We start from the raw sequence: 27,645 nt of genomic DNA, 5'->3' as shown, positions 1-27,645 counted from the left end.
GCCTCACCCTACTAGAATCTGAAGTCAAATGTCTTCTGTTTGCTGATGATCTGGTGCTTCTGTCACCAACCAAGGAGGGCCTACAGCAGCACCTAGATCTTCTGCACAGATTCTGTCAGACCTGGACCCTGACAGTAAATCTCAGTAAGACAAAAATAATGGTGTTCCAAAAAAGGTCCAGTTGGCAGGACCACAAATACAAATTCCATCTAGACACCGTTGCCCTAGAGCACACAAAAAACTATACATACCTCGGCCTAAACATCAGCGCCACAGGTAACTTCCACAAAGCTGTGAATGATCTGAGAGACAAGGCAAGAAGGGCCTTCTATGCCATCAAAATGAACATAAAATTTGACATACCAATTAGGATCTGGCTAAAAATACTTGAATCAGTTATAGAACCCATTGCCCTTTATGGTTCTGAGGTCTGGGGTCCGCTCACCAACCAAGAATTCACAAAATGGGACAAACACCAAATTGAGACTGCATGCGGAATTCTGCAAAAACATCCTCCGTGTACAACGTAAAACACCAAATAATGCATGCAGAGCAGAATTAGGCCAATACCCGCTAATTATCAAAATCCAGAAAAGAGCCGTTAAATTCTATAAAGACTTAAAAGGAAGCGATTCCCAAACCTTCCATAACAAAGCCATCACCTACAGAGAGATGAACTTGGAGAAGAGTCCCCTAAGTAAGCTTGTCCTGGGGCTCTGTTCACAAACACAAACAGACCCCACACAGTCCCAGGACAACAACAACAACAACAACAACAACAACACAATTAGACCCAACCAAATCATGAGAAAACAAAAAGAGAATTACTTGACACATTGGAAAGAACAAACAAAAAACAGAGCAAACTAGAATGCTATTTGGCCCTAAACAGAGAGTACACAGTGGCAGAATACCTGACCACTGTGACTGACCCAAACTTAAGGAAAGCTTTGACTATGTACAGACTCAGTGAGCATAGCCTTGCTATTGAGAAAGGCCGCCATAGGCAGACCTGGCTCTCAAGAGAAGACAGGCTATGTGCACACTGCCCACAAAATGAGGTGGAAACTGAGCTGCACTTCCTAACCTCCTGCCAAATGTATGACCATATTAGAGGCACATATTTCCCTCAGAATACAGCGATCCACAAAGAATTCGAAAACAAACCCAATTTTGATAAACTCCCTTATCTACTGGGTGAAAAACCACAGTGTGCCATCACAGCTGCAATATTTGTGACCTGTTGCCACAAGAAAAGGGCAACCAGTGAAGAACAAACACCATTGTAAATACAACCCATATTTATGTTTATTTATTTTCCCATTTGTACTTTAACTATTTGCACATTGTTACAACACTGTATATATACATAATATGACATTTGAAATGTCTTTATTCTTTTGAAACTTCTGAGTGTAATGTTTACTGTTAATATTTATTGTTTATTTCACTGTTGTTTACTATCTACTTCACTTGCTTTGGCAATGTTAACACACGTTTCCCATGCCAATAAAGCCCTTAAATTGAATTGAATTAAATTGAATTGAGAGAGAGAGAGAGAGAGAGAGAAACTCAACTAGAATTTGAAGTCAAATGTCTACTGTTTGCTGATGATCTGCTGCTTCTGTCCCCATCCAAGGAGGGCCTACAGCAGCACCTAGATCTTCTGCACAGATTCTGTCAGACGTGGGCCCTGGCCTCCCGAGTGGCGCAGTGCTAGTTGTGCCACTAGAGATCCTGGTTCGAGTCCAGGCTCTGTCGCAGCCGGCCGCGACCGGGAGACCCATGGGCGGCGCACAACTGGCCCAGCGTAGTCCAGGTTAGGGGAGGGTTTGGCCGGCAGGGATGTTCTTGTCCCATCACGCACTAGTGACTCCTGTGGCGGGCCGGGCGCAGTGCACGCTGACACGGTCGCCAGGTGTACAGTGTTTCCTCAGACACATTGGTGCGGCTGGCTTCCGGGTTAAGCGGGCATTGTGTCAAGAAGCAGTGCGGCTCGGTTGGGTTCTGTTTCGGAGGATGCACGGCTCTCGACCGTCGCCTCTTCCGAGTCCGTACGGGAGTTGCAGTGATGGGACAAGACTGTAACTACCAATTGGATACCATGAAATTGGGGAGAGAAAATGGGGTAAAATCACAAACAAAAAAAATCACACAAATAAAAAAAGACCTGTAAATCTCAGTAAGACAAAAATAATGGTGGTCCAAAAAAGGTCCAGTTGCCAGGACCACAAATACAAATTCCATCTAGACACCGTTGCCCTAGAGCACAGAAAAAAACTATACATCGGCCTAAACATCAGCGCCACAGGTAACTTCCACAAAGCTGTGAACGATCTGAGAGACAAGGCAAGAAGGGCCTTCTATGCCATCAAAAGGAACATAAAATTCGACATACCAATTAGGATCTTGCTAAAAATAATTGAATCAGTCATAGAAGCCATTGCCCTTTATGGTTGTGAGGTCTGGGGTCCAAGAATTCACAAAATGGGACAATCACCAAATTGAGACACTGCATGCAGAATTCTGCAAAAAATATTCTCAGTGTACAACTTAAAACATCAAATAACGCATGTAGAGCGGAATTAGACCGATACCCGCTAATTATCAAAATCAAGAAAAGAGCCGTTAAATTCTACAACCACCTAAAAGGAAGCGATTCCCAAACCTTCCATAACAAAGCCGTCACCTACAGAGAGATGAACCTGGAGAAGAGTCCCCTAAGCAAGCTGGTCCTGGGGCTCTGTTCACAAACAGACCCCACAGAGCCCCAGGACAGCAACACAATTAGACCCAACCAAATCATGAAAAAAAGAGAATTACTTGACACATTGGAAAGAATTAACATAAAAACAGAGCAAACTAGAATGCTATTTGGCTCTAAACAGAGAGTACACAGTGGCAGAATACCTGACCAATGTGACTGACCCAAACTTAAGGAAAGCTTTGACTATGTACAGACTCAGTGAGCATAGCCTTGCTATTGAGAAAGGCAGACCTGGCTCTCAAGAGAAGACAGGCTATGTTCACACTGCCCACATAATGAGGTGGAAACTGAGCTGCACTTCCTAACCTCCTGCCAAATGTATGACCATATTAGAAACACATATTTCCCTCAGATTACACAGACCCACAAAGAATTAGAAAACAAACCCAATTTTGATAAACTCCCATATCTATTGGGTGAAATACCAGTGTGCCATCACAGCAGCAAGATGTGTGACCTGTTGCCACAAGAAAAGAGCAAACAGTGAAGAACAAACACCATTGTAAATACAACCCATATTTATGTTTATTTATTTTCCCTTTTGTACTTTAACTATTTGCACATAATATGACATTTGAAATGTCTTTATTTGTTTGGAACTTTTGTGAGTGTAATGTTTACTGTTAATTTTTTATATTGTTTATTTCACTTTTGTTTCTTATCTATTTCACTTGCTTTGGCAATGTAAACATATGTTTCCCATGCCAATAAAGCCCTTTGAATTGAATTGAAAGAAAGGTTGGAGCTTCAAGACACAGAATGGTGGAAGACAATGAGGAGAGATAAGAAAACACAGGGCGATGAGAAGGGAGGGGGGGTGGGGTATCCAAGACAGACAGGCTACACATAGAGTATGAATCTGACAGTCTGTCAACACAAAGATTGATTGTTGTGGTAGACACAACGGAACAAGCAAATCAGTCTGTTACAAAACACTGGATTTAAAGGTCCCACCCAGTCACCCTGATTCCCATGAACAATATAGCCTTTTGAGTGACCAAACCATCACCCATAATATTTATTGGAGTGTGCAGTCTTCATATACGAGGTCACAGTTGCCAAACAAAAACCATTGACTGCAAAGTTAAACAAACCATACGAAGGACTACTTTTAACAATTTCCACAATTTGTTTTTAAAAAAACACCTTTACTCGAGGGAACAGATGTAAAGTTTGGTAACAGAATGATGGTAAAATCTACCTTGGTTTTTTATGTGACCACGTTTTCCAAAAACTCTTAAACATCTACTCTGAATTATGATTCAAAGATGTCTGCAGAAAGAATAGGGTGTCAGCTATGATATAACACCTTGAGTTTGAAAAAATCTATTTTGGTTATTGAACTAACACCAGGTAACAGAATGATAGTAACAGAATGATATCATGGGTCCTTGATCTGTACTATACAGAAATGCATCATTACGAATGCCATTCTCTTCATGGAGATGTATCCTGAATAGGTACACAAAGGTAGAAAAATATAATATCCTTCTTTGCATGTTTGGGTATTATTCTACACACTGTCTATTATGCTAAAAAGACCAGATTTTGATTACATCTGTACCAATCATAGATGTCTATGTTTCACAAGTTTGGACATCACAGTACAGCACAGCATAGCAGAGTAGAGTAAAGTTTAGTACAGTACAGCATAGTACAGTACAATATAGTAATATATACTGTACTCTACTCTAGTGTGCTCTACTGTACTGTACAGTACTAAACTCTACAGTACTGTATTGTACTGACCTATACTCTACTCTTATTTACTGTACTGTACTGTGCTGTCCAAACTTGTGAAACAGACTTCTATGATTGGTTCAAATTTGGACTGAACAAATTTCAACTACTTTTCAACGTCCATGGACGTCCGGTGTCGGTCGGTGCTCAGTGGGTGAGAGGGCTGGTTACAGTAAATGGAAAGAGAAGGGGCTCATGGGTAGGTGTCAGTAAGAGCCGGGAGAGGTGACATTAACCCCTATCAGTCTCGAGACCCCAGCTAAAATCGTCTTTTCATTTATCTGACTTTCATTTATCTGCATGTCCAGCTCTTATATTTAGCCTCACGATTAAGTGTTTTACAATGTTATTTTCAGGACAACAAGTAGAACACAAATCAATGTCACATAAACAGTTGCATTCATAAGGTCTGCCAAAGCAAAAACCTGATAAAAATGAATTTCTATGAATACTGTATGTACTGTACATAAATTATTTCCTCCTGCAAAATTAATATCCAACTAGTCAGTGACAACTGTGTGGAGTTTGGAGTTTGTGACAGCAACTATGTGTATTATAGACACTATGTCCTGGGATTTCCTATGATCTTCTATGTAGAAGAACCCCTTACCTTCTAATGACTCTTGTGTAGCTTGTGAGCGTCATAGAGCTTGTGCGTGTTCGTGAGAGTCAGATAGCTTTTAATAGTTTGTAGCTCAAACCATTCGGACTCTACAGACCACAGGAGGTTGGTGGCACCTTAAATGGGGAGGATGGGCTCGTGGTAATGACTGGGGCAGAATGGGTGAAATGGTATCAAATACATCACACATGTGGTTTTCATGTGTTTGATGTCATTCCATTCGCTCCATTCCAGCCATTATTATAAGCCGTTCTCCCCTCAGCAGCCTCCACTGCTACAGACGTCTTTGGAAAAAGACCTGGCCCCTGGCCCCTGGCCCCTTCGGGAGCCGCCCTTGTCTCACAAACACCGCTCTAGGTTAGCCCCCGTTAATCACACATACTAAAGGTTGGTATCTACGGATGCAGAAGAAATATACAAATTCAATGGTATATACAAATCTAATGTTTAAAAGGGGTTAGAAGTCCAAAACTCGCCTGCGTTTTGGTGGGACTCATTGGGTTAACTGGAGAGAGAGAGAACGGGGGTTGTCCAGACTGTTTTCAGTCTCTTGCTTTGACCACCACGCGACAGAAATATATTTAATTTGTTTGCTGAACATAACAGCATGCCAGTGGGAGGACAGTAGCAGGTGACTCAACTGTGGTTTGTGACTACTATGAATTCTCATTGTAGCCAATTCAGTTGCAGTCATTCTGTTACAGATTTTTGGGTCCTTCTATTACAGCCTTGGTAACAGAATGACACGTTTTAATCACTTAATAAATTATAAACCAAATTGTTATCACTGAAAACACTATAACTAATTGGCAGGGGGGTGTTCATGAAGGAACCAATGGAATGATCAAGGGGGGGGGGCATTCCTGCAGATGCCCACATGCAGGAACGCCCCGAATTGCAGGCTGCAGTTGCACAGTATTAAAATGTAGGGGTGGCGAGTCATTCAAATATTTTGGTGCAACCTTCAGTGAGAGTGTCATTCCAGTTTACCTAATCTGTTGTGTTAAGCCATTACATTGTAAATAGTTAGCTACATGCTAAATGGATCTGGCTACCCTCATATATCTGAAAATACATGATCAATTGATGTTTACTGATCATGACAAGCTTTCAGTTACTTGCTGTATAACTCAGATGATAGAGCTAAATGTGGAATAATCAAACATTTGTACTTCTGACTATGCTCTTCAAATAGTTATAACATTTATTTAACAATCCCTTGAAAACAGCAAATAGTTGTCAATGGTTTCAGCAGGACTGGTCTCCTTGCCTCCCAGCAGCCATATCGAAACCTCTGCACTGTATTGTGACGTTTAATTAATAACAACCTATAGAACCTTAGGAAATAGTTATATATAGCAACATAAAAGGTTCCATTTGGAAACTTATGAGCATGGTTCTTTATAGAACCTTCAAAAAATGTTTTTTTTTATAGCACCAAGCCAAATAACCCTTATTTGGCACTATATAGAAAAAACATGTTTGTGTGTGTAGGCAACATTTCTAAAAGTTACAGAAGGCAAATAATATCTGCAAAACTAAATATAAATGTTGATATTAGTTAGCAGGGGTCTTCAACATTATTGTGTTTTGATGTATTTCTAATACCTTTAAGACTTTTTCTGCTAGGTGTTTTCTAAAACCCCTTTTCAATCCGTTGATCAGAAATCAAAGCCTTTGCTTATTTATTTAATTTGTGTGCTCCTATGAACTTCACTTCACTTCTATGAACACACACACACACACACACACACACACACCAAAAACACTACAGGGTTGTTTACTCAACACTATTCACCCTGGAGACCATGCAGATACAGGAGTTTCAGTGTGTGTCTGTGTGTGTCTGTGTGTGTGTGTGTGTTAGTGCGGAGCGATTAACCGACATTTCAGGTACTCTTTTCGGTTATTAAACAACTAATTGACCGACACCTGTTTTTTGTGAGCCCAACATGACGTTTCTCTAGAGAGAAATCAAATAATTCACGAGAGAAATCAAGTCAGAGCAGTAACGTGGCTCGGACAGAGACGGATCAGAGAGGAAGATGCGAAGCGAGAGATGTAGCTCAGTTGGTAGAGCATGGCGCTTGCAATGCCAGGGTTGTGGGTTCGATTCCCACGGGGGACCAGTATAAAAAATAATAATTTTGCACTTATTAACTGTAAGTCGCTCTGGATAAGAGCGTCTGCTAAATGACTTAAATGTAAATTTTGACCTCGCCAAAATCTGTCTCAACTAAGTATGCTGCAGAGCTGTCTGATGAAATCATTTTACTAGTTCATCTCGGACAGCGCTAGGAATATACACAACGACGAGGACCACTAAAGACAGTACAGTAAGGGGGAGCACAGAGTTAGATGGTCTGGCTGGCTGACTGACTGCTACTGTCTCAGCAGAGACTTTAAGGAATCATCAAATAAAAGTAATATACACAACTGAAATATTTTATTATTTCATAGTAATTTCTCTATTGATGTCTAACCAATGTGGACCTGACAGAGACAATGGAATATTTTCAATGTTTTGGAAATTGAGTTTCAATATTTTTGGTTTTGGAATTTTCATTAAAAAGCTCTAATGCATTTAATAATCGAACCGAAACGATCTCAAAAAGCACTAATCACTGAGAACTATTGTGTGTGTGTGTGTGTTATAATGGAAGAGAGTGGAGCCCTAGGTAAAGCTGCGTGCTTAACAGGAAGGCAGGGAAAGGTCCAGCATACCCAAGCACAACACTGAACCTGAGGAAGGACACATGTCAGATACCTGAGTTAACACATCGATATGCACACACACGACACGTTATGTAGAAATGCCAACACTCCTCTCTACCCCTGAACAGCTCTGCTGAACACAAGAAAAATCAAAATGGCTGCCCTGGAGAAACATGTTCCAGTAACTGTAGCTCACCACCACAGTTAGCTTTGAAATACTGCTTCCTGTGTAATTGGATTTCAGTATGTGGGTTGTGTGTGTTTATAAGTGCTGGAGGGAGGCGGTTGGCCGAACAACGGCTGTGTGACATGAATAGATGATCAGTCGAAGCCTTACTGTCTGCCTGACTGACTGACTGTAAAGGAGTCTTCTTGTCTTACTTCACTTTGGATGTTCTGGAGGACACAGAGGACTAGTGGGAGGGCAGAGAATACAGGGGGAGGGGAGGGGAGGGGTATCTGCTTACCCGTGGGGTGGTGGTGGAGTTATAACCCTGAACGATCGAAGAAGGGGAATAAAAACGGTAGCGATTGACTTTCAATTGTATGCTTAGCCCAGCTCTTTTAGTCAGGGTGACATAGTGATGCTGATGGTTACGTAAGCCTCATGGCTCTAACGCAGGCTCAGGCTGGCTGAGATGGAGCCCAGCGGAAGGGAGGTAAATGCTAACAGCAGGGGGCTAACTGAGGTTCCTGACGTATCCTACAAGAGGATGGACCACAGGGGGGTGGGAGGGTTGGTTGAAGGAGGGTCTGGAAAAGGTCAAATCACACACAGGCGAACATCAGCTCGACATAGCGTCACCTACGAATATCTTACCATGTCTTTTTTCTTTCTGTCTCATTACATTACATCTACATTACACATGGTTCGGCCTGGGCACTTTGTTATTTGTATGATTATTTTGATCCTGGGCTGGGCGTCCCTCCTCCTGTCTGGAACACTTAACTTCCTGTTGTCATTGTGCATTCCCGTGGCGACGGTGTTCTCCTCTGGTGCTCAGAGATAGTAATACTATGTGGGATAAGATACCCTGCTCTTCATAACAGGGAAACCTGCTGGGAGGCATTTCATTTCCCACAGTGTGTGAGTGTGTGTGCATGCGTAGGTTCACACACGCACTGAACAGAGGGCATGGACGTGTCGCACATGCAAACACTCTTCCGTTTGTGTCTCCTATATCAGGATGAATCACTGAGAATAGAAGAGGCTCAATGGAGCAGAGGAGATACCACCTGTTCCACATTATTGAAGGACCAGCCCTTCTCTCTCTCTCTCTCTCTCTCTCTCTCTCTCTCTCTCTCTCTCTCTCTCTCTCTCTCTCTCTCTCTCTCTCTCTCTCTCTCTCTCTCTCTCTCTCTCTCTCTCTCTCTCTCTCTCTCTCTCTCTCTCTCTCTCTCTCTCTCTCTCTCTCTCTCTCTCTCTCTCTCTCTCTCTCTCTCTCTCTCTCTCTCTCTCTCTCTCTCTCTCTCTCTCTCTCTCTCTCTATATATATATATATATATATATATATATATATATATGACTGTGATGTCACACTGAAAGGGCTACATATATCCTGAGGCTTGTTACATAATCACAGCTCGCTGGAGAAACCATTCACAGCTCAATACACAGACATGGGTGGACCTATTCCCTGTGGATGGAATCCATTCACACACTCACGCACAAAGGCACACACACAGACGCATGCAGGAACACACGCACCCACACACACAAATAAACAAACACACACCATAGAGGCACATCACATCCCTTTATCACTCAAGTGCTATTTCCTGTGCTCTCCTACATTCTGAGTGCATATTTCCATAGTGCGGCTGTGTTCTGTTTCAAGCAGCAGTGTGAGTTGTTGGGCTAATGGAAGTGCTCTCTGATTCTGAATATCAGGAAGAGAAGAGAAGAGCACTCCAACAAACCCCGTCTGTGCACAACGTTTGCTAAGCATGGTTACCAGTAGTTGGAGTCTGTTTTGACACATTTCTGTTTTTTAAGGTTTTCAAGCTGCAATATGTAACTTTTTTGGGCGACCTGACCAAATTCACATAGAAATGTGTGTTATAGATCTGTCATTCTCATTGAAAGCAAGTCTAAGAAGTGGTAGATCTGTTCTATGTGCACTATTTCTATGCTTCCCATTCTTAAGTTTAGTTTTTGCATCTTTTACTTTCGGTTTTGTACACCAGCTTCAAACAGCTGAAAATACAATATTTTGGGTTATGGAAAATATATTTCACAGCAGTTTAGATGGTACCTCCCGAGTGGCGCAGTGGTCTAAGGCACTGCATCGCAGTGCTAGCTGTGCCACTAGAGATCCTGGTTCAAATCCAGGCTCTGTCATAGCTGGCCGCAACTGGGAGACCCATGGGGCGGCGCACAATTGGTCCAGGGTAGGGGAGGGAATGGCCGGCAGGGATGTAGCTCAGTTGGTAGAGCATGGCATTTGCAACGCCAGGGTTGTGGGTTTGATTCCCATGAAAAATAATAATAATAATAATGTATGCACTAACTGTAAGTTGCTCTGGATAAGAGCGTCTGCTAAATGACTAAAATGTTTTAAAAAATTTACAATGATTCTCTACACTATACTTGCTATTAGAATTTTTGCAAAATGGCAGAGCGATTTCTGCATAGTGCATCTTCAAAGGATAACTGTTCCATCAGCTCAGCTGGGTGGTGTGTGTGTCTGTGTGTGTGTATTTGTATTTATATTTATTATGGATCCCCATTAGCTGCTGCCAAGGGTGATCCTGGCAGGGTGATGCGCTAAGTGTGTGTGTGCATGTGCGAAGAGCAGAGCAGAGCACTGCGGTTTCTAAGGATGGTTACCAATAGTTGTAGTTTGTTTTGAAGGATTTCAATTTCTAACAGAGAAAGCAGGGCTACTTTATATGTAACCCAATCTCCAAATAAAACGCCAGCCCATCACGTAACTGCAGCAACAGAATTACGCCATGGCTTGAAAATGTAATTACAGTGAGGGAAAAAAGTATTTGATCCCCTGCTGATTTTGTACGTTTGCCCACTGACAAAGAAATGACCAGTCTATAATTTTAATGGTAGGTTTATTTGAACAGTGAGAGACAGAATAACAACAAAAAAATCCAGAAAGACGCACGTCAAAAATGTTATAAATTGATTTGCATTTTAATGAGGGAAATAAGTATTTGACCCCCTCTCAATCAGAAAGATTTATGGCTCCCAGGTTTCTTTTATACATGTAACAAGCTGAGATTAGGAGCACACTCTTAAAGGGAGTGCTCCTAATCTCAGCTTGTTACCTGTATAAAAGACACCTGTCCACAGAAGCAATCAATCAATCAGATACCAAACTCTCCACCATGGCCAAGACCAAAGACCTCTCCAAGGATGTCAGGGACAAGATTGTAGACCTACACAAGGCTGGAATGGGCTACAAGACCATCACCAAGCAGCTTGGTGAGAAGGTGACAACAGTTGGTGCGATTATTTGCAAATGGAAGAAACACAAAATAACTGTCAATCTCCCTCGGCCTGGGGCTCCATGCAAGATCTCACCTCGTGGAGTTGCAATGATCATGAGAACGGTGAGGAATCAGCCCAGAACTAACCGGGAGGATCTTGACAATGATCTCAAGGCAGCTGGGACCATAATCACGAAGAAAACAATTGGTAACACACTACGCCGTGAAGGACTGAAATCCTGCAGCGCCCGTAAGGTCCCCCTGCTCAAGAAAGCACATATACAGGGCCATCTGAAGTTTGCCAATGAACATCTGAATGATTCAGAGGAGAACTGGGTGAAAGTGTTGTGGTCAGATGAGACCAAAATCGAGCTCTTTGGCATCAACTCAACTCGCCGTGTTTGGAGGAGGAGGAATGCTGCCTACGACCCCAAGAACACCATCCCGACCGTCAAACATGGAGGTGGAAACATTATGCTTTTGGGGTGTTTTTCTGTTAAGGGGACAGGACAACTTCACCGCATCAAAGGGACGATGGACGGGGCCATGTACAGTCAAATCTTGGGTGAGAACCTCCTTCCCTCAGCCAGGGCATTGAAATTGGGTCGTGGATGGGTATTCCAGCATGACAATGACCCAAAACACACGGCCAAGGCAGCAAAGGAGTGGCTCAAGAAGAAGCACATTAAGGTCCTGGAGTGGCCTAGCCAGTCTCCAGACCTTAATCCCATAGAAAATCTGTGGAGGGAGCTGAAGGTTCGAGTTGCCAAACGTCAGCCTCGAAACCTTAATGACTTGGAGAAGATCTGCAAAGAGGAGTGGAACAAAATCCCTCCTGAGATGTATGCAAACCTGGTGGCCAACTACAAGAAACGTCTGACCTCTGTGATTGCCAACAAGGGTTTTGCCACCAAGTACGAAGTCATGTTTTGCAGAGGGGTCAAATACTTATTTCCCTCATTAAAATGCAAATCAATTTATAACATTTTTGACATGCGTTTTTCTGGATTTTTTTGTTGTTATTCTGTCTCTCACTGTTCAAATAAACCTACCACTAAAATTATAGACTGATCATGTCTTTGTCAGTGGGCAAACGTACAAAATCAGCAGGGGATCAAATACTTTTTTCCCTCACTGTATGCCATGTGGTGCCATCAAACTCCACAAACTAAACTTACAGTGGGGAAAAAAAGTATTTAGTCAGCCACCAACTGTGCAAGTTCTCCCACTTAAAAAGATGAGAGAGGCCTGTAATTTTCATCATAGGTACACGTCAACTATGACAGACAAATTGAGAAAAGAAAAATCCAGAAAATCACATTGTAGGATTTTTAATGAATTTATTTGCAAATTATGGTGGAAAATAAGTATTTGGTCACCTACAAACAAGCAAGATTTCTGGCTCTCACAGACCTGTAACTTATTCATTAAGAGGCTCCTCTGTCCTCCACTCGTTACCTGTATTAATGGCACCTGTTTGAACTTGTTATCAGTATAAAATACACCTGTCCACAACCTCAAACAGTCACACTCCAAACTCCACTATGGCCAAGACCAAAGAGCTGTCAAAGGACACCAGGAACAAAATTGTAGACCTGCACCAGGCTGGGAAGACTGAATCTGCAATAGGTAAGCAGCTTGGTTTGAAGAAATCAACTGTGGGAGCAATTATTAGGAAATGGAAGACATCCAAGACCACTGATAATCTCCCTCGATCTGGGGCTCCACGCAAGATCTCACCCCGTGGGGTCAAAATGATCACAAGAACGGTGAGCAAAAATCCCAGAACCACACGGGGGGACCTAGTGAATGACCTGCAGAGAGCTGGGACCAAAGTAACAAAGCCTACCATCAGTAACACACTACGCCGCCAGGGACTCAAATCCTGCAGTGGCAGACGTGTCCCCCTGCTTAAGCCAGTACATGTCCAGGCCCGTCTGAAGTTTGCTAGAGTGCATTTGGATGATCCAGAAGAGGATTGGGAGAATGTCATATGGTCAGATGAAACCAAAATAGAACTTTTTGGTAAAAACTCAACTTGTCGTATTTGGAGGACAAAGTTGCATCCTAAGAACACCATACCTACTGTGAAGCATGGGGGTGGAAACATCATGCTTTGGGGCTGTTTTTCTGCAAAGGGACCAGGACGACTGATCCGTGTAAAGGAAAGAATGAATGGGGCCATGTATCGTGAGATTATGAGTGAAAACCTCCTTCCATCAGCAAGGGCATTGAAGATGAAACGTGGCTGGGTCTTTCAGCATGACAATGATCCCAAACACACCGCCCGGAATACGAAGGAGTGGCTTTGTAAGAAGCATTTCAAGGTCCTGGAGTGGCCTAGCCAGTCTCCAGATCTCAACCCCATAGAAAATCTTTGGAGGGAGTTGAAAGTCCGTGTTGCCCAGCGACAGCCCCAAAACATCACTGCTCTAGAGGAGATCTGCATGGAGGAATGGGCCAAAATACCAGCAACAGTGTGTGAAAACCTTGTGAAGACTTACAGAAAACGTTTGACCTATGTCATTGCCAACAAAGGGTATATAACAAAGTACTGAGAAACTTTTGTTATTGACCAAATAGTTATTTTCCACCATAATTTGCAAATAAATGCATAAAAAATCCTACAATGTGATTTTCTGGAGAAAAAAATTCTCATTTTGTCTGTCATAGTTGACGTGTACCTATGATGAAAATTACAGGCCTCTCTCATCTTTTTAAGTGGGAGAACTTGCACAATTGGTGGCTGACTAAATACTTTTTTTCCCCACTGTAAGTTTAGGCATTAATTCAGAGTGGTTAAGGTTTGGGAAAGGTTTAAAACCCAAAAATCTAAAAAATGAGTGCCTAGCCCTGGGATTAAACATGCGACCCTCGGAGCCGGAGTCTGCAGCTTAAACACCCATTCACCATCATACCCATCCACAACACCCTAGCAAGCCATAAACCTACTATACTGAACAGAAATATAAACGCAACATGTAAAGTGTTGGTCCTATGATTTCATGAGCTGAAATAAAAGATCCCAGAAATGTTCCATACGCACCGAAAGCTTATTTCTCTAAAATGTTGTGCACAAATTTGTTTACATCCCTGTTAGTGAGTATAGCTCCTTTTCCAAGATAATCCATCCACTTGACAGGTGTGGCATATCAAGAAGATGATTAAACAGCATGATCATTACACAGGTGCACCTTGTGCTGGGGACAATAAAAGGTCACTCTAAAATGTGCAGTTTTGTCACACAATCCAATGCCACAGATGTCTCAAGTTTTGAGGGAGCACGCAATTGGCATGCTGACTACAGGAATGTCCACCAGAGCTGTTTCCAGAGTATTGAATGTTAATTTCTCTACCATATGCCACCTCCAACATTGTTTTAGAGAATTTGTCAGTACGTCCAACCGGCCTCACAACCGCAGACCACGTGTAACCACGCCAGCCCAGGACCTCCACATCAGGCTTCTTCACCTGTGTGATCGTCTGAGACCAGCCACCCAGACAGCTGATGAAACATGAGGAGTTTTTCTGTCTGTAATGAAGCCCTTTTGTGGGGAAAAACTCATTCTGATTGGACAGTATAGTGTCCACATTTCCCCTAGTGGACAGTATAGCTTCCACATTTCCCCTAGTGGACAGTATAGCTTCCACATTTCCCCTAGTGGACAGTATAGCTTCCACATTTCCCTTAGTGGACAGTATAGCTTCCACATTTCCCCTAGTGGACAGTATAGCGTCCACATTTCCCCTAGTTGACAGTATAGCATCCACATTTCCCCTAGTGGACAGTATAGCTTCCACATTTCCCCTAGTGGACAGTATAGCTTCCACATTTCCCCTAGTGGACAGTATAGCTTCCACATTTCCCTTAGTGGACAGTATAGCTTCCACATTTCCCCTAGTGGACAGTATAGCTTCCACATTTCCCTTAGTGGACAGTATAGCTTCCACATTTCCCCTAGTGGACAGTATAGCGTCCACATTTCCCCTAGTTGACAGTATAGCATCCACATTTCCCCTTGTGGACAGTATAGCTTCCACATTTCGCCAGGTCCAAACATAATCCAGTATCTGCAGAATCGGCACCTCCTGACGTATTCCATAAGAGAATGGGCTGTTTATATAACTGTTCCATCAGCTCAGCTGGGAACATGTGTGCTTCATGTTGAGAGCCCTTGAGAGGGTTGTGTGTGTATACATCCTGACGGGTGATGTGTGTGTGTGTGTGTGACTGGGGGATCTGATCCTGGCAGGGTGAGACGTTAAATATTGGATGGGTTCATCTGTGACCGAAAAGCAGCAGGGAAAAATCTGAAAGTAGAGCAACCGCTTCACTGCACCACACACACACCCACGACTCCATAACCCAACCACCTCTTACATGACACACACGCCCACACACACACACAATTAGACTCCATATCCCCACCCCTGAACACACTCTTCCCAAGAGCTGCAGAGCAAGCTCACATGGACATTATTATGCTACAGCCAATCAGAGCTGAGAACAATGAGTGCTTTAACAAGCAGAGACCTTGAACAACCAATCACGGGCTCCAAACAGGCTCACAGAATGACACACACAAGCATCACCCCTCCATCCCTGATAAAACGAACAACACACTTCCCAAGAGCAGATCAACATGTCTCAAGTGTAAAGAACACACAAGTCATTATGCTACGGCCAATCAGAACTGAGAGAATGTATGTGCTTTAACAAGTAGAGACCTTTAACAGCCTCATGACAGGCTCCTAACTCAAAGAACAACAAAACACTTCCTTCTGAATGTATTATTTATGAATGAGGAGGTTGATTCTGAGAGACAGGGAAATTAGCATTAGCATGGCCACCGTTGTGAGGGAGCATCTGCTGGGATACAGCTCTTCACCGCGTCCATCTCACACCTTGTCATGTCCGTGACTACGGCTCAACGGAACTGACCTCATAGCCCCTCCCGGTCATTCAAGGCAAGGCCACTGGTCAATTTTCATTCACCTACTCACTCCCTCACAGCAGGCTGTGGTCTGTTCCATTCTCTCCTCTTTCTCCCTGAAGAGTAGCCTGGACTTCCGGATTCTTCACCATTTCTCTCTGCGTACTGTGTGTCTCCTCTACCCCTTTTGGTACCTCAGCCTCGCCCATTCTCCTTTCTGTCTCTATCTTTAGCTTGTCTCCCCATCTGCACCAGTCTTTCTCTTTCTCTGTCCCTGATCCCATTGACTTGCTCAGTCTCAGCCCCCACACGCTCTCTCTCTCTCTCTCACTGAAGGAACAGCATGGTGTATGTCTGTCCTCCATCCATCCATCCATCCACTCTTCATCCTCCTTTCTTTCTCTCTCATTCCTCTTTTACACTTCCCCTGCTGCTGCCTCTTATTTGCCCCCTCCTCCATCCTTTTAGCAATCGCTGAGAAGCCATGGATGAACAGCACAATACAGCAGCACCCATGAACACACAGACAGAGAGATTGTGATGTAACAGCATAGAAAAGGCACAAGCGCCTCTCTCTCTCTCTCTCTCACTCATTCTCTCACTCTCTCACTCCCTCTCTCTCTCACTCTCTCACTCACTCAATGTAATGTTCTGTACTGTCTTGCCCACTCTAGTGAGATACAGTTTATCAGGCTCTAGTGTTCTGTCTGCAAACAGAGATTACATCATAACAGACTGGAAGTCCATTCTACCTCTCTGTCTGTGATTCACTGGAGTGAGTCCACTGTGAATCAATGGTTGTGTCCCAAATGGCACCCAATTGCCTAGTACTTAGTGCACTACTTTTGACCTGAACCCTATGTGCCCTGGTCAAAAATACTGCACTATGTAGGGAATAGGGTGCCATTTAGGATGCAAACAATGTCTCGTTAATGGCCAGACTAGGCAGGCTGGCTGGGAGCCTGAAATGCAGCAGAAAATTACATTATTCCAGAGGCCCCTCTGTAATTCCCACGGAGAGGGTCGAAAATAACGGCCTGCATTTATGTATTGTGTTTCATCTGAGAAGCCCAATTGTTTTATATCGAAGGAGGTTCGATGCACTGTGTGAAAGTAATTGTGACACTGACATTATACTGATATTATACGGACATCATACTGACATTAAACTGACATCATACTGACATTAAACAGACATTATACAGACATAAAACAGACATACTGACATTAAACAGACATTATACAGACATAAAACAGACATACTGACATCATACTGACATTAAACAGACATTATACAGACATAAAACAGACAAACTGACATTAAACTGACATCATACTGTCATTAAACAGACATTATACAGACATAAAACAGACATACTGACATTAAACAGACATTATACAGACATTATACAGACATAAAACAGACATACTGACATTAAACTGACATCATACTGACATTAAACAGACATTATACAGACATAAAACAGACATACTGTATTAAACAGACATAAAACAGACATACTGACATTAAACAGACATAAAACAGACATACTGACATTAAACAGACATAAAACAGACATACTGACATTAAACAGACATTATACAGACATAAAACAGACATACTGACATTAAACAGACATAAAACAGACATACTGACATTAAACAGACATAAAACAGACATATTGACATTATACAGACATAAAACAGACATACTGACATTATACAGACATAAAACAGACATATTGACATTAAACAGACATAATACAGACATACTGACATTAAACAGACATAAAACAGACATACTGACATTATACAGACATACTGACATTAAACAGACATAAAACAGACATACTGACATTAAACAGACATAAAACAGACATACTGACATTAAACAGACATTATACAGACATAAAACAGACATACTGACATTAAACAGACATAAAACAGACATACTGACATTAAACAGACATAAAACAGACATTCTGACATTATACAGACATAAAACAGACATTCTGACATTATACAGACATAAAACAGACATACTGACATTAAACAGACATAAAACAGACATACTGACATTAAACAGACATAAAACAGACATACTGACATTATACAGACATACTGACATTAAACAGACATAAAATAGACATACTGACATTAAACTGACATCATACTGACATTAAACAGACATTATACAGACATAAAACAGACATACTGTATTAAACAGACATAAAACAGACATACTGACATTAAACATTAATCAGCTCCTGAGTGGCGCAGTGGTCTAAGGCACTGCATCGCAGTGCTAACTGTGCCACTAGAGATCCTGGTTCGAATCCAGGCTCTGTCGCAGCCGGCCGCGACCGGGAGACTCATGGGCGGCGCACAATTGGCCCAGTGTCGTCCAGGGTAGGGGAGGGAATGGCCGGCAGGGATGTAGCTCAGTTGATAGAGCATGGCGTTTGCAACGCCAGGGTTGTGGGTTTGATTCCCACGGGGGGCCAGTATAAAAAAAAAATATGTATTCACTAACTGTAAGTCGCTCTGGATAAGAGCGTCTGCTAAATGACTAAAATGTAAATGTAAAATGTAAACAGACATAAAACAGACATACTGACATTAAACTGACATTAAACTGACATAAAACAGACATATTGACGACATACTGACATTAAACAGACATACTGACATTAAACAGACATACTGACATTAAACAGACATAAAATAGACATACTGACATTACACTGTAGTCTGTCTTTCTTCATCTTCTACTGTCTCTTTTCTTTTGTTTATAGAGGAAATGGAGCATCTCAGCAAGAACATGTATTCTTAAACGTTCTCCAATTAAATCTATTGAAACATGAAGCAGTGCACAGCAGTTTAAATTGCTCTCCATTTGCTGCTCCCTAGCTGTTTGTACTGCATGCTGCTGTCCATGGTGCTGAAATGCCAACACAGGTGGAGCACAGCACTGAGCAGCCCTCCCGGTCAGCCCTGCTACACACACGCATTTTACATATGGGAGGTCCCGGGAATCGAACCCACGTATCCTGGCGTTGCAAGCTGAGCTACAGAAGACCATCAGTGTGACCAGCAGTGTTTGCTAGGGAAACTGAAGGACAAGCTCAGGAGCTCAACAACATACCAGCTCTACACAGGTGAATTGTTGACATGCTCTGTAATGCTGTGAAAACACAGTTAAGCATCCTTTGGAAGGATATGATCTAGCTTCCATCATGCTCTATCATCCATGATATTCTACAGGGCTGGGAGGCAGTTTGAAGCACCACTGTGGTAATAAACCATGGCTCGAGGGTACCAGTGATATGAGGTGAGAACCTCCTTCCCTCAGCCAGGGCATTGAAAATGGGTCGTGGATGGGTATTCCAGCATGACAATGACCCAAAACACACGGCCAAGGCAACAAAGGAGTGGCTCAAGAAGAAGCACATTAAGGTCCTGGAGTGGCCTAGCCATAGCTATTGCTATCTTTCACAGTGACTCCATTATAGGCTGTCACTGGGTGTGTAAACAGTCTAAGAGCTGCCTGGATATGGCATGGGATCCCTCCTCCTCATCCTCCTCCTCTTCCTCACCCTCCTAGTTGTCTGGTGCTCTCTACATTAGGGAAGGAAGTACCGGCACCAAATTGACTGCAGGATAGATTTTTTAAATCACTTTCTGACTCTACTCTGAATCCCATGGCCTCAAGTCTCAGACCCAGCTTCAAATCTAAAATGTTCCTTGTTATTTGACTGTCACTTATTATTCAGGTAGTGCCTTCCTGTTTCATTCAGTTTAAAACGTTTCCTCCATACTGAACATGCCCCTGGTCTCTAGGCTGTGTTAATACCTCAGAGAGCCAAATGGCTAAATAAAACACTGCCCTCTCTCTCTCTCTGTTCCTCTCAACTGAAAAACAAGCGCACGTTTTCCCTAATCCCTCTCTAAAAGCCCCTTAAAAATAGCCTATTCCCATCACAAATCTGACTCTGTGAGATCCTAAACTTTGATAATCTCTCCCCATAACACAACAAAAACCTGTCTGATTCGGGTTTTAAAGCAGTGATGTTCAACACACACCACTGTCTCAGACATGCACATACAAAAGACAAAGCAAGCAAATCAAATGATCAAATCCCTGGGTTTCTTTCTTCACTATGTATCATGCTATTAGCCGGAATCAAAGGCAAGGTGCCTGTCTGTCTCTCTCCTTTCCTTCTCCATAGAGCTTGTTGAATTAGACTCTGGTTACTGTTGAGGTAGTAGAGAGACAAAGAACGTATATCAGCTAACAAAGTGAATCTAATGGAGTAACGTTAATGAGCCTATTATGACTCAAATGGGTTTTCTTCACCGAGAACATGAATGTGAAATGGAATGCTTTTCCTGCTATCAGAATGTATTATTCTCCAACTCATCTTACTATCCCACACCTCTAATATGCGCGCACACACAGAGTGCTCAGGCCATTCGTAATATGTAGCATCACTGCAGCAACCTCACCTAAAACACTTTTGGTTGTTGAACAGAGAGAGACTTTGGGCTTACAGAACAGCAAGTTCTGCAGTTTTGGAATGTGCATAAAATAATAGAAAACCAAATGAGATCCTCAACACTGAATACTTCCCCCAAGGGAAGCACATAGAGTGGAATCTGTGGTGGTCTCACTCGGTAAAACACAACGACAAAATGTTGGCACACATCCAAATTTAGATGAAGACCAATATCCATATTAACAACATTAACGCGCAGTACCCTTACTGCAATATTATGAAAAGCTTGTCAATGCTATTACTGTATACATACGCTGTCCTTTCTCTTCCGGTCAAACCATTACGACATCAATAGCAACAGTAGCTAACACAGCTTGTTTACCAGAGTCCAATGTCACTGCTCCTCTCCTCCCCCACCCCTGTCCGGTGACTCCTCTCCTCCCCAACCCCTGTCCGGTGACTCCTCTCCTCCCCCACCCCTGTCCGGTGACTCCTCTCCTCCCCCACCCCTGTCCGGTGACTCCTCTCCTCCCCACCCCTGTCCGGTGACTCCTCTCCTCCCCAACCCCTGTCCGGTGACTCCTCTCCTCCCCAACCCCTGTCCGGTGACTCCTCTCCTCCCCAACCCCTGTCCAGTGACTCCTCTCCTCCCCAACCCCTGTCCGGTGACTCCTCTCCTCTCCTCCCCAACCCCTGTCCGGTGACTCCTCTCCTCTCCTCCCCCACCCCTGTCCGGTGACTCCTCTCCTCCCCCACCCCTGTCCGGTGACTCCTCTCCTCCCCCACCCCTGTCCGGTGACTCCTCTCCTCTCCTCCCCAACCCCTGTCCGGTGACTCCTCTCCTCCCCAACCCCTGTCCGGTGACTCCTCTCCTCCCCCACCCCTGTCCGGTGACTCCTCTCCTCCCCCACCCCTGTCCAGTGACTCCTCTCCTCTCCTCCCCCACCCCTGTCCAGTGACTCCTCTCCTCCTCTCCCCCCACCCCCCCGTCCCTATCCAGTGGCTCCTCTCCGGTCCTTCATAACAAACTGGGTTACAGTCAGTCAAAGCCCCAGCGCACATAACCAAAACAACAACACCACACCCTGCCATTGCTGATTCTCCTCCACGTATAGGCCTACTAAGATCAGTCTATTGTTGCGTCAATGGCAAAAGAACAGGTGCTCACCCTCTTTTCCAATCCCAATCATTCCCATCTCCACCATCCCATCCCCACCTCATCCCTACCCCCTTTCCACCAACTCAACCCCATCCCTCCCATCTCTATCTCCATCCAACTGGTCTTACCTAGACCTCCACCTCCTGCCTCTGTGGGGAACCAGGTGCCTCAGCCGCTGCCTGCCCTGAGAGAGGTGTCTAGTGGGGGTAAGGACCAGCTTAAACACCCTGCTGTCTCTCCTCCTGCTGGGTGGGTGCAGTGTGATGTGCTGCTGATAGCTGATCGGACGCTGAGAAATGTGAAATGGATAACCTGGAGGATAGCCTGGGACGCCTGCCAACACTGCCAGTAAAACCACATCAACCTCTGCTTCCTGCTGCTCGCTTATAGCATGATGTCATCACAACCCTCCCCAGCACCAAGCCAGGACATGTTCTGTAACACAGGGCTGACTCCCTCCCTCCCTCCCTTCATCTCTCTTTCCCTCCTCTCTTTTTTCCCTTACTATATTTCTCTCCCCCTCTGCCCCTCCTTCCCTACATCTCTTTCCCCCTCAATCTCTCTCCATCCCTCTCTTCCCCTGTCTCTCTACCTCCATCTCTCTCCTTCCCTCTCTTTCCTCCTTCCCTCTATCTTTCCCTCTCTCTCCTTAATCTCTCTCCATCCCTCTCTCTCTCTCTCCATCCCTGTCTACCCCTCCCTCCCTCAGACAAAGATTTTGATCTTTACCACATTAGAAGCTTATGTTTCACGTACACTACATCTCGCAGACACAAAGATACAATCCTTTCTGCAGTATGGCATCACAGACAAGTCCATATGGCGGCTCTGGTCTAAAGTAGTGCACTATATAGGGAATAGGGTCACATCATATAACTCCACAGGGTGACATAATCCGTTTATTTTTTCCCCCCTTTTATTTTTTTTACCTAAAGTAAGGAAAATAATTGAAGGGGAAAAATAACTATGGAAGAAATTTTACCCACAAGACATTACCAGTGATGATAAAATAATTGAAGAGAGAGAGAATGGAGGGATGGAGAATGGAGCACATCATTCGTTCATTAGCCCTTTGGCAGTACCAGACGAGGGAGGAAGGTAAGGGCTGAGCGAGCATAAGATTTTACACAATTCAATTAACACACTAAGATAGTGACATAGAGAGTTCTGCATATGGAGGAGGAGAGGATGAAATAATGTACTGTATAAAACAACTGAAACGTATTTTCACTTATTGTCATTTATTTTCAGATCTCTAGAGAAAGATGGCCAATATAGGCTACTGTACTTTGTGAGCTATTGAAATTAAATCCATCAGGAGAACCACATTAGTGTATACCGCACATCAGACAGGCAACAAGCCAAATAATGCCAGAACACAGGCTAACCAGCACCTCCTGCTAACATTACTGTCCACAGCTGAACATCCATGGACCAAATCAATTCACACGCCATCAACACAGCAACAGCCACTTGGAATTGTGAGCTCCAAGAGGAAGCTAGGTTTCTTGAGAAGGCTCAACATATCTGATCTAACAAAGTGAATATTTGTCAAATCCGTCATGACTTATGCATTGTAACAGGCCCACAATGTGGTTACTTCAGTCCGCATACAGAAATCGGTGGTGGTAGTCAAAGTCATTTTTAACTGTAATACAGTTGATTGGTGATGATGACATGAACATGTGTTGGGGTTGACATCCATACATGCGTTATACTCCGATTTTACCTCAACATAGTGTGAAATACACATATAAACACTAGCCTAAATATAGGCTACTTTTGCTGGGTGGTAATGAGTAAATTTGTGATCTTTCCCCGCAGCCCTTTCCCACACGTTTCCATGGCAATTCCATTGTTTTGGTCGAGTTCGATTGATCCATACTCCGAGTCGAAAAATCTACCCAAAACCACTCGTTCCTTTAATTTACAGTATTAAATAACACTAATATGTGAGAACAATATTTTTTTGTGAACAAATGTTTAACTTTTCCATTATAATAAGGTTGGTAGCAACCTCGAAAATCGTTGTGGAAATCTGTTGTAGCTCAAGTCGACTACAAAATTCACAATGCAATGCTCTCTCTATGGGCTGGCTGGCTAGCTAGCTAGCAAGCAAACAAAGCTACACACAATAATACCAAAGACAATATCAGCATGTAAAGTAGCTAGTTAACTGTAAAATCGCCCAAACAAACTGCACTATCAATTTAGGAGTCTACAATCTCACCCTGTTCAACCTGCAGATCAATGTGCCTCACAGAGTGGAGTCTGACATTTGCAATGGCAGATATACTTTTGAGGAGAAGTACAACATTACAAATATTTTCTGAGATGTGAGATAATTAACTTGATATTTGTAATATTGTATAGCTTTGGAATCGTGACATGATGTACTTTCGAGGAAAATTGGCACGTTTCTCGACATATACACTGACTGAGAAGGGATGACGATTTGCTTAGCAACCATGTGATGCTGCATGACCACCTTAACACGATTGGTCGACAGTCTGCTTGGGTGGGACATTATACGTTCCTACAGTCAATGGATTCCTGTCTCCTTTCTATAATATCTCTGGCAACGGCACCATGCAATGCACCCTGGACTAAAGAGGCCGACAAATAAGAAAAATGTGCTAGACCCTCCGTTAAATTACACATTTCTCGAGGTCGGAATATCGATATATATATATATATATATATAGGAAAATATGATCAACGGCTCATTCGAGAGAAGACATCCTCCCGAGTTATGACATCGGCCAGTATTGAAATCTGACATGTATGATAGACGTTTTCGCGATCTAAAAGTCTTATTCCTATTAACTTCTAGTGTAGTGAGAGCGGCTTTATCACAGTGCTACGTAATACCAGACATATTTCTGCCTGCTTGAACGCCAATAACTCAGATACACATGAAAACATGAAATTACCCAGGGAATTAATAGAACATCACTCAGAGATTAACAAAAACAATATAACATTCAAAATGGGTGAACCTTTCCTTTTAGTTCGAGTCTGCGTTCCATTGACTCCTTTAGCGCATCTATGGTCTGGGAAGAAACTCACTGGAGCCATAATAACAGCAGCACTTCCTTCCTTGAGAAAAAACCTGTCTACTGTCCTGCAGGTACCAGGCATTCAACTTGTCTCTCGTTAATCGATTACATCTAAATCTAGTAGCTGATTTGGTTCTGGGTGGCGAGATGAGGTATTCACTTAAAATATTTTATTGAATTTAAATACACTTACAGGGAATCAGTATAAGATTTTTTTCATGCACAATATCATAAATAATCTACGGTGTTGGTCATTCCTTCTTTTAAACTCCTAGTACATCCTCCAGCATAGAAAAGGCACAAGCCAGGGTGCTCTCTCTCTCTCTCTCTCTCTCTCTCTCTCATTGAACAGCTCCAATGTATCTTTGCCTACTAATGCACGCATTTATGGCCCTGACAGTGGTGAATATAATAAACATGATTAATTATTAATTAATTAATTAATTGGTCATCTAGCAGACGCTCTTATCCAGAGCGATTTACAGGAGCAATTAGGGTTAAGTGCCTTGCTCAAGGGCACATCGACAGATTTTTCACCTAGTCGGCTTGGGGATTAGAACCAGCGACCTTTCGGTTACTGGCACAACGCTCTTAACCACTAAGCTACCTGCCGCCCCATGATGACATAATTAGCTTTCTGAACAAGACAAACATTTACAAAGACACTTGGTATTCTAATTACATCAAGCAATGGAATGTCAGCATTTCCGTTAGATCTCACCTAAATTGAAATGGGAACTGAGGGTAAACCCGGGGACGAAGAACGATGAAGACATGATGACCATCAGCAGAACCGCCAACATCTTCCTCGCCATGGGGGAGTTACTGGTATTGCAGAGAGACACTATTGCAGGTAGCTTCTAATAAAATAAATGGTAGAGAGAAAAGCTGCATTTTTTGCCGATTCAAGCCCATTCTTTGTGTTTCAAAGCGCTCCTCCATCTTTTGACAGGCAAAAAATAACAATCGGATTTAGAAGCAGATGTTGACAGAATTTGACGTCTTGTATTTGATGCTGTGATTACTGTCAAGCTGCATAGCAACACAAGCACCAGCCTCTCCCGTGCAATTTACCGTTTTCCTATTTCCGTCTAATTGTGGAAAATGTGCTGAGATTGTCACAGTGAGTGCCGTTACCCGTAGCAATCAACCCGATACCGCACAGTATTTAAATTGTTACTATTCCCTGTGTTCTCTGCTGCTGTAGCAAACCGCGGACTGGTCCGGTGTATCATCCCATTTACAGATCAACTCTTCCGAATGCGATGTCCTTTGATTATGATATCAGCACTATGGCACAACTAGGAATCAATCACGCATTCTCCTTTAAATAATGCCAGTTTCTCATAGCTGTTGCACTAATAGCGCGAGCACAGAGCGGGAGCTGTCCGTGTGCTGACAGCAAGAGCGCCATCTTGCTTGCTAATGTTGCGTTCCCAAATAGAATTTCTGACTGAGCTGGGGTTTCGCTCTGCTCCAGAGACTACAGGGGGAGGGGGTGATGCGCTATAGCTGGGCCACTATAGCTTATTTGAGGGTGAGCAATTGAGCAAGACCAGTTTATCACGATGAACCAGAGTTATGCTTTAATATCTCACAAATCAAAATTAGTTAGGGTTTAGAGTAGCCTGCCCTGGCTATAACTGTCACAATTCACATTGTTGATCTCAAATCATCAGTGGCGATTTTAGCATGTAAATCTTGGTGGGGCAAAAAAAATACAATATGTTTAGATGCCAGCAAAGCGACTACACAACACTAAACAATACATGAATTGCACTATAACGGTGACAAACGGTGCCCAAACTGTTAGGGCCTACATAAAGCTTATTGTCAGCACCATGGAGTGAATCGTTACCACCGCTACACCTGACTATCAGCAGAGCCTTGTCTGGCAGCGAAACAGTGAATTCAGCCTCATTTACTGCCTTTTAAAAAACATAGCTGATTTGGCTGACTTGCTTAAACAAATGAGGTTTCTACTGTCAAAGTTGCGTCAATTCAAATCTGGCATTAGGAACAAAAGAGGTCAACACGACTTCTAAGATATACTAGTTATTTTAATTAATGCAAAAAACTTCAATGGTAAATATGATGTTTCGTATATACAGGCTCCTTGAAATACCTCGCAGGGCACTTCAGAGAACTAAATCCATTGTTTTAGATTCTTCCTAAAATACTCTTACAGAGAGAGAGTTTCCCACCTCTCTGCTGGCCAATCAGAGTAGACGCTTGAGCGTGGTTTAGACTTACTCAGCCAATCCGTTGGCGCACTGGCTGTTCCCCGCCTCTTAGCGCATCCCTGTTTCCAGGCATACGTTTATCATAACAACCTGTCATAATGAGAAGTGCCAGCTCCCCTAGACACCATTCCTACGTCCAAGGAAGGTTCACAGATCACAAAGAACCAGTATATTCTAGTATTTGGAGACACAAATCCTTATCTCATTTTACCCCCTAAAACAGCTATTCACATCAATCACAGCTTGCCAGGTGACACAACCTACATCAGCACAGTCCAGAATGCATTCTTTCTAAGTTAGTCATCCCATCAATTAGGAGAATAATAAATCCCCCATACTACTGACAATTGAGATGTACAAACTATGCAGTGGCGATTTTAGCATGTCAATCTTGGTGGGGCAAACAAACAAAAAAATTTGGGATTCATGTCAGCAAAGCCACTACACTACACAACACTAAACAATA

At 43.1% G+C, this 27,645-nt stretch overlaps 1 protein-coding gene across 1 annotated transcript in view; it reads right to left on the bottom strand.

The window, feature by feature from the left end:
* The window catches only part of aatkb (apoptosis-associated tyrosine kinase b), a gene marked incomplete at its 5' end in the record, with an annotated part of 83,311 nt that extends 57,572 nt beyond the window's left edge, over window positions 1-25,739 (bottom strand). The window contains one exon of the mRNA XM_084158367.1: window positions 25,658-25,739. Within this exon, the coding sequence (XP_084014493.1) occupies window positions 25,658-25,739 (82 nt within the window). The remainder of the gene's footprint in view (window positions 1-25,657) is intronic.
* Window positions 25,740-27,645: the final 1,906 nt, after the last annotated feature.

This window comes from Coregonus lavaretus (genome assembly GCF_964263955.1).
Source record: "Coregonus lavaretus genome assembly, chromosome: 1".
Lineage (NCBI taxonomy): Eukaryota > Metazoa > Chordata > Actinopteri > Salmoniformes > Salmonidae > Coregonus > Coregonus lavaretus.
The sequence above is the reverse complement of the archived record's forward strand: the minus strand, read 5'-3'. Positions and strand labels throughout refer to the sequence as shown.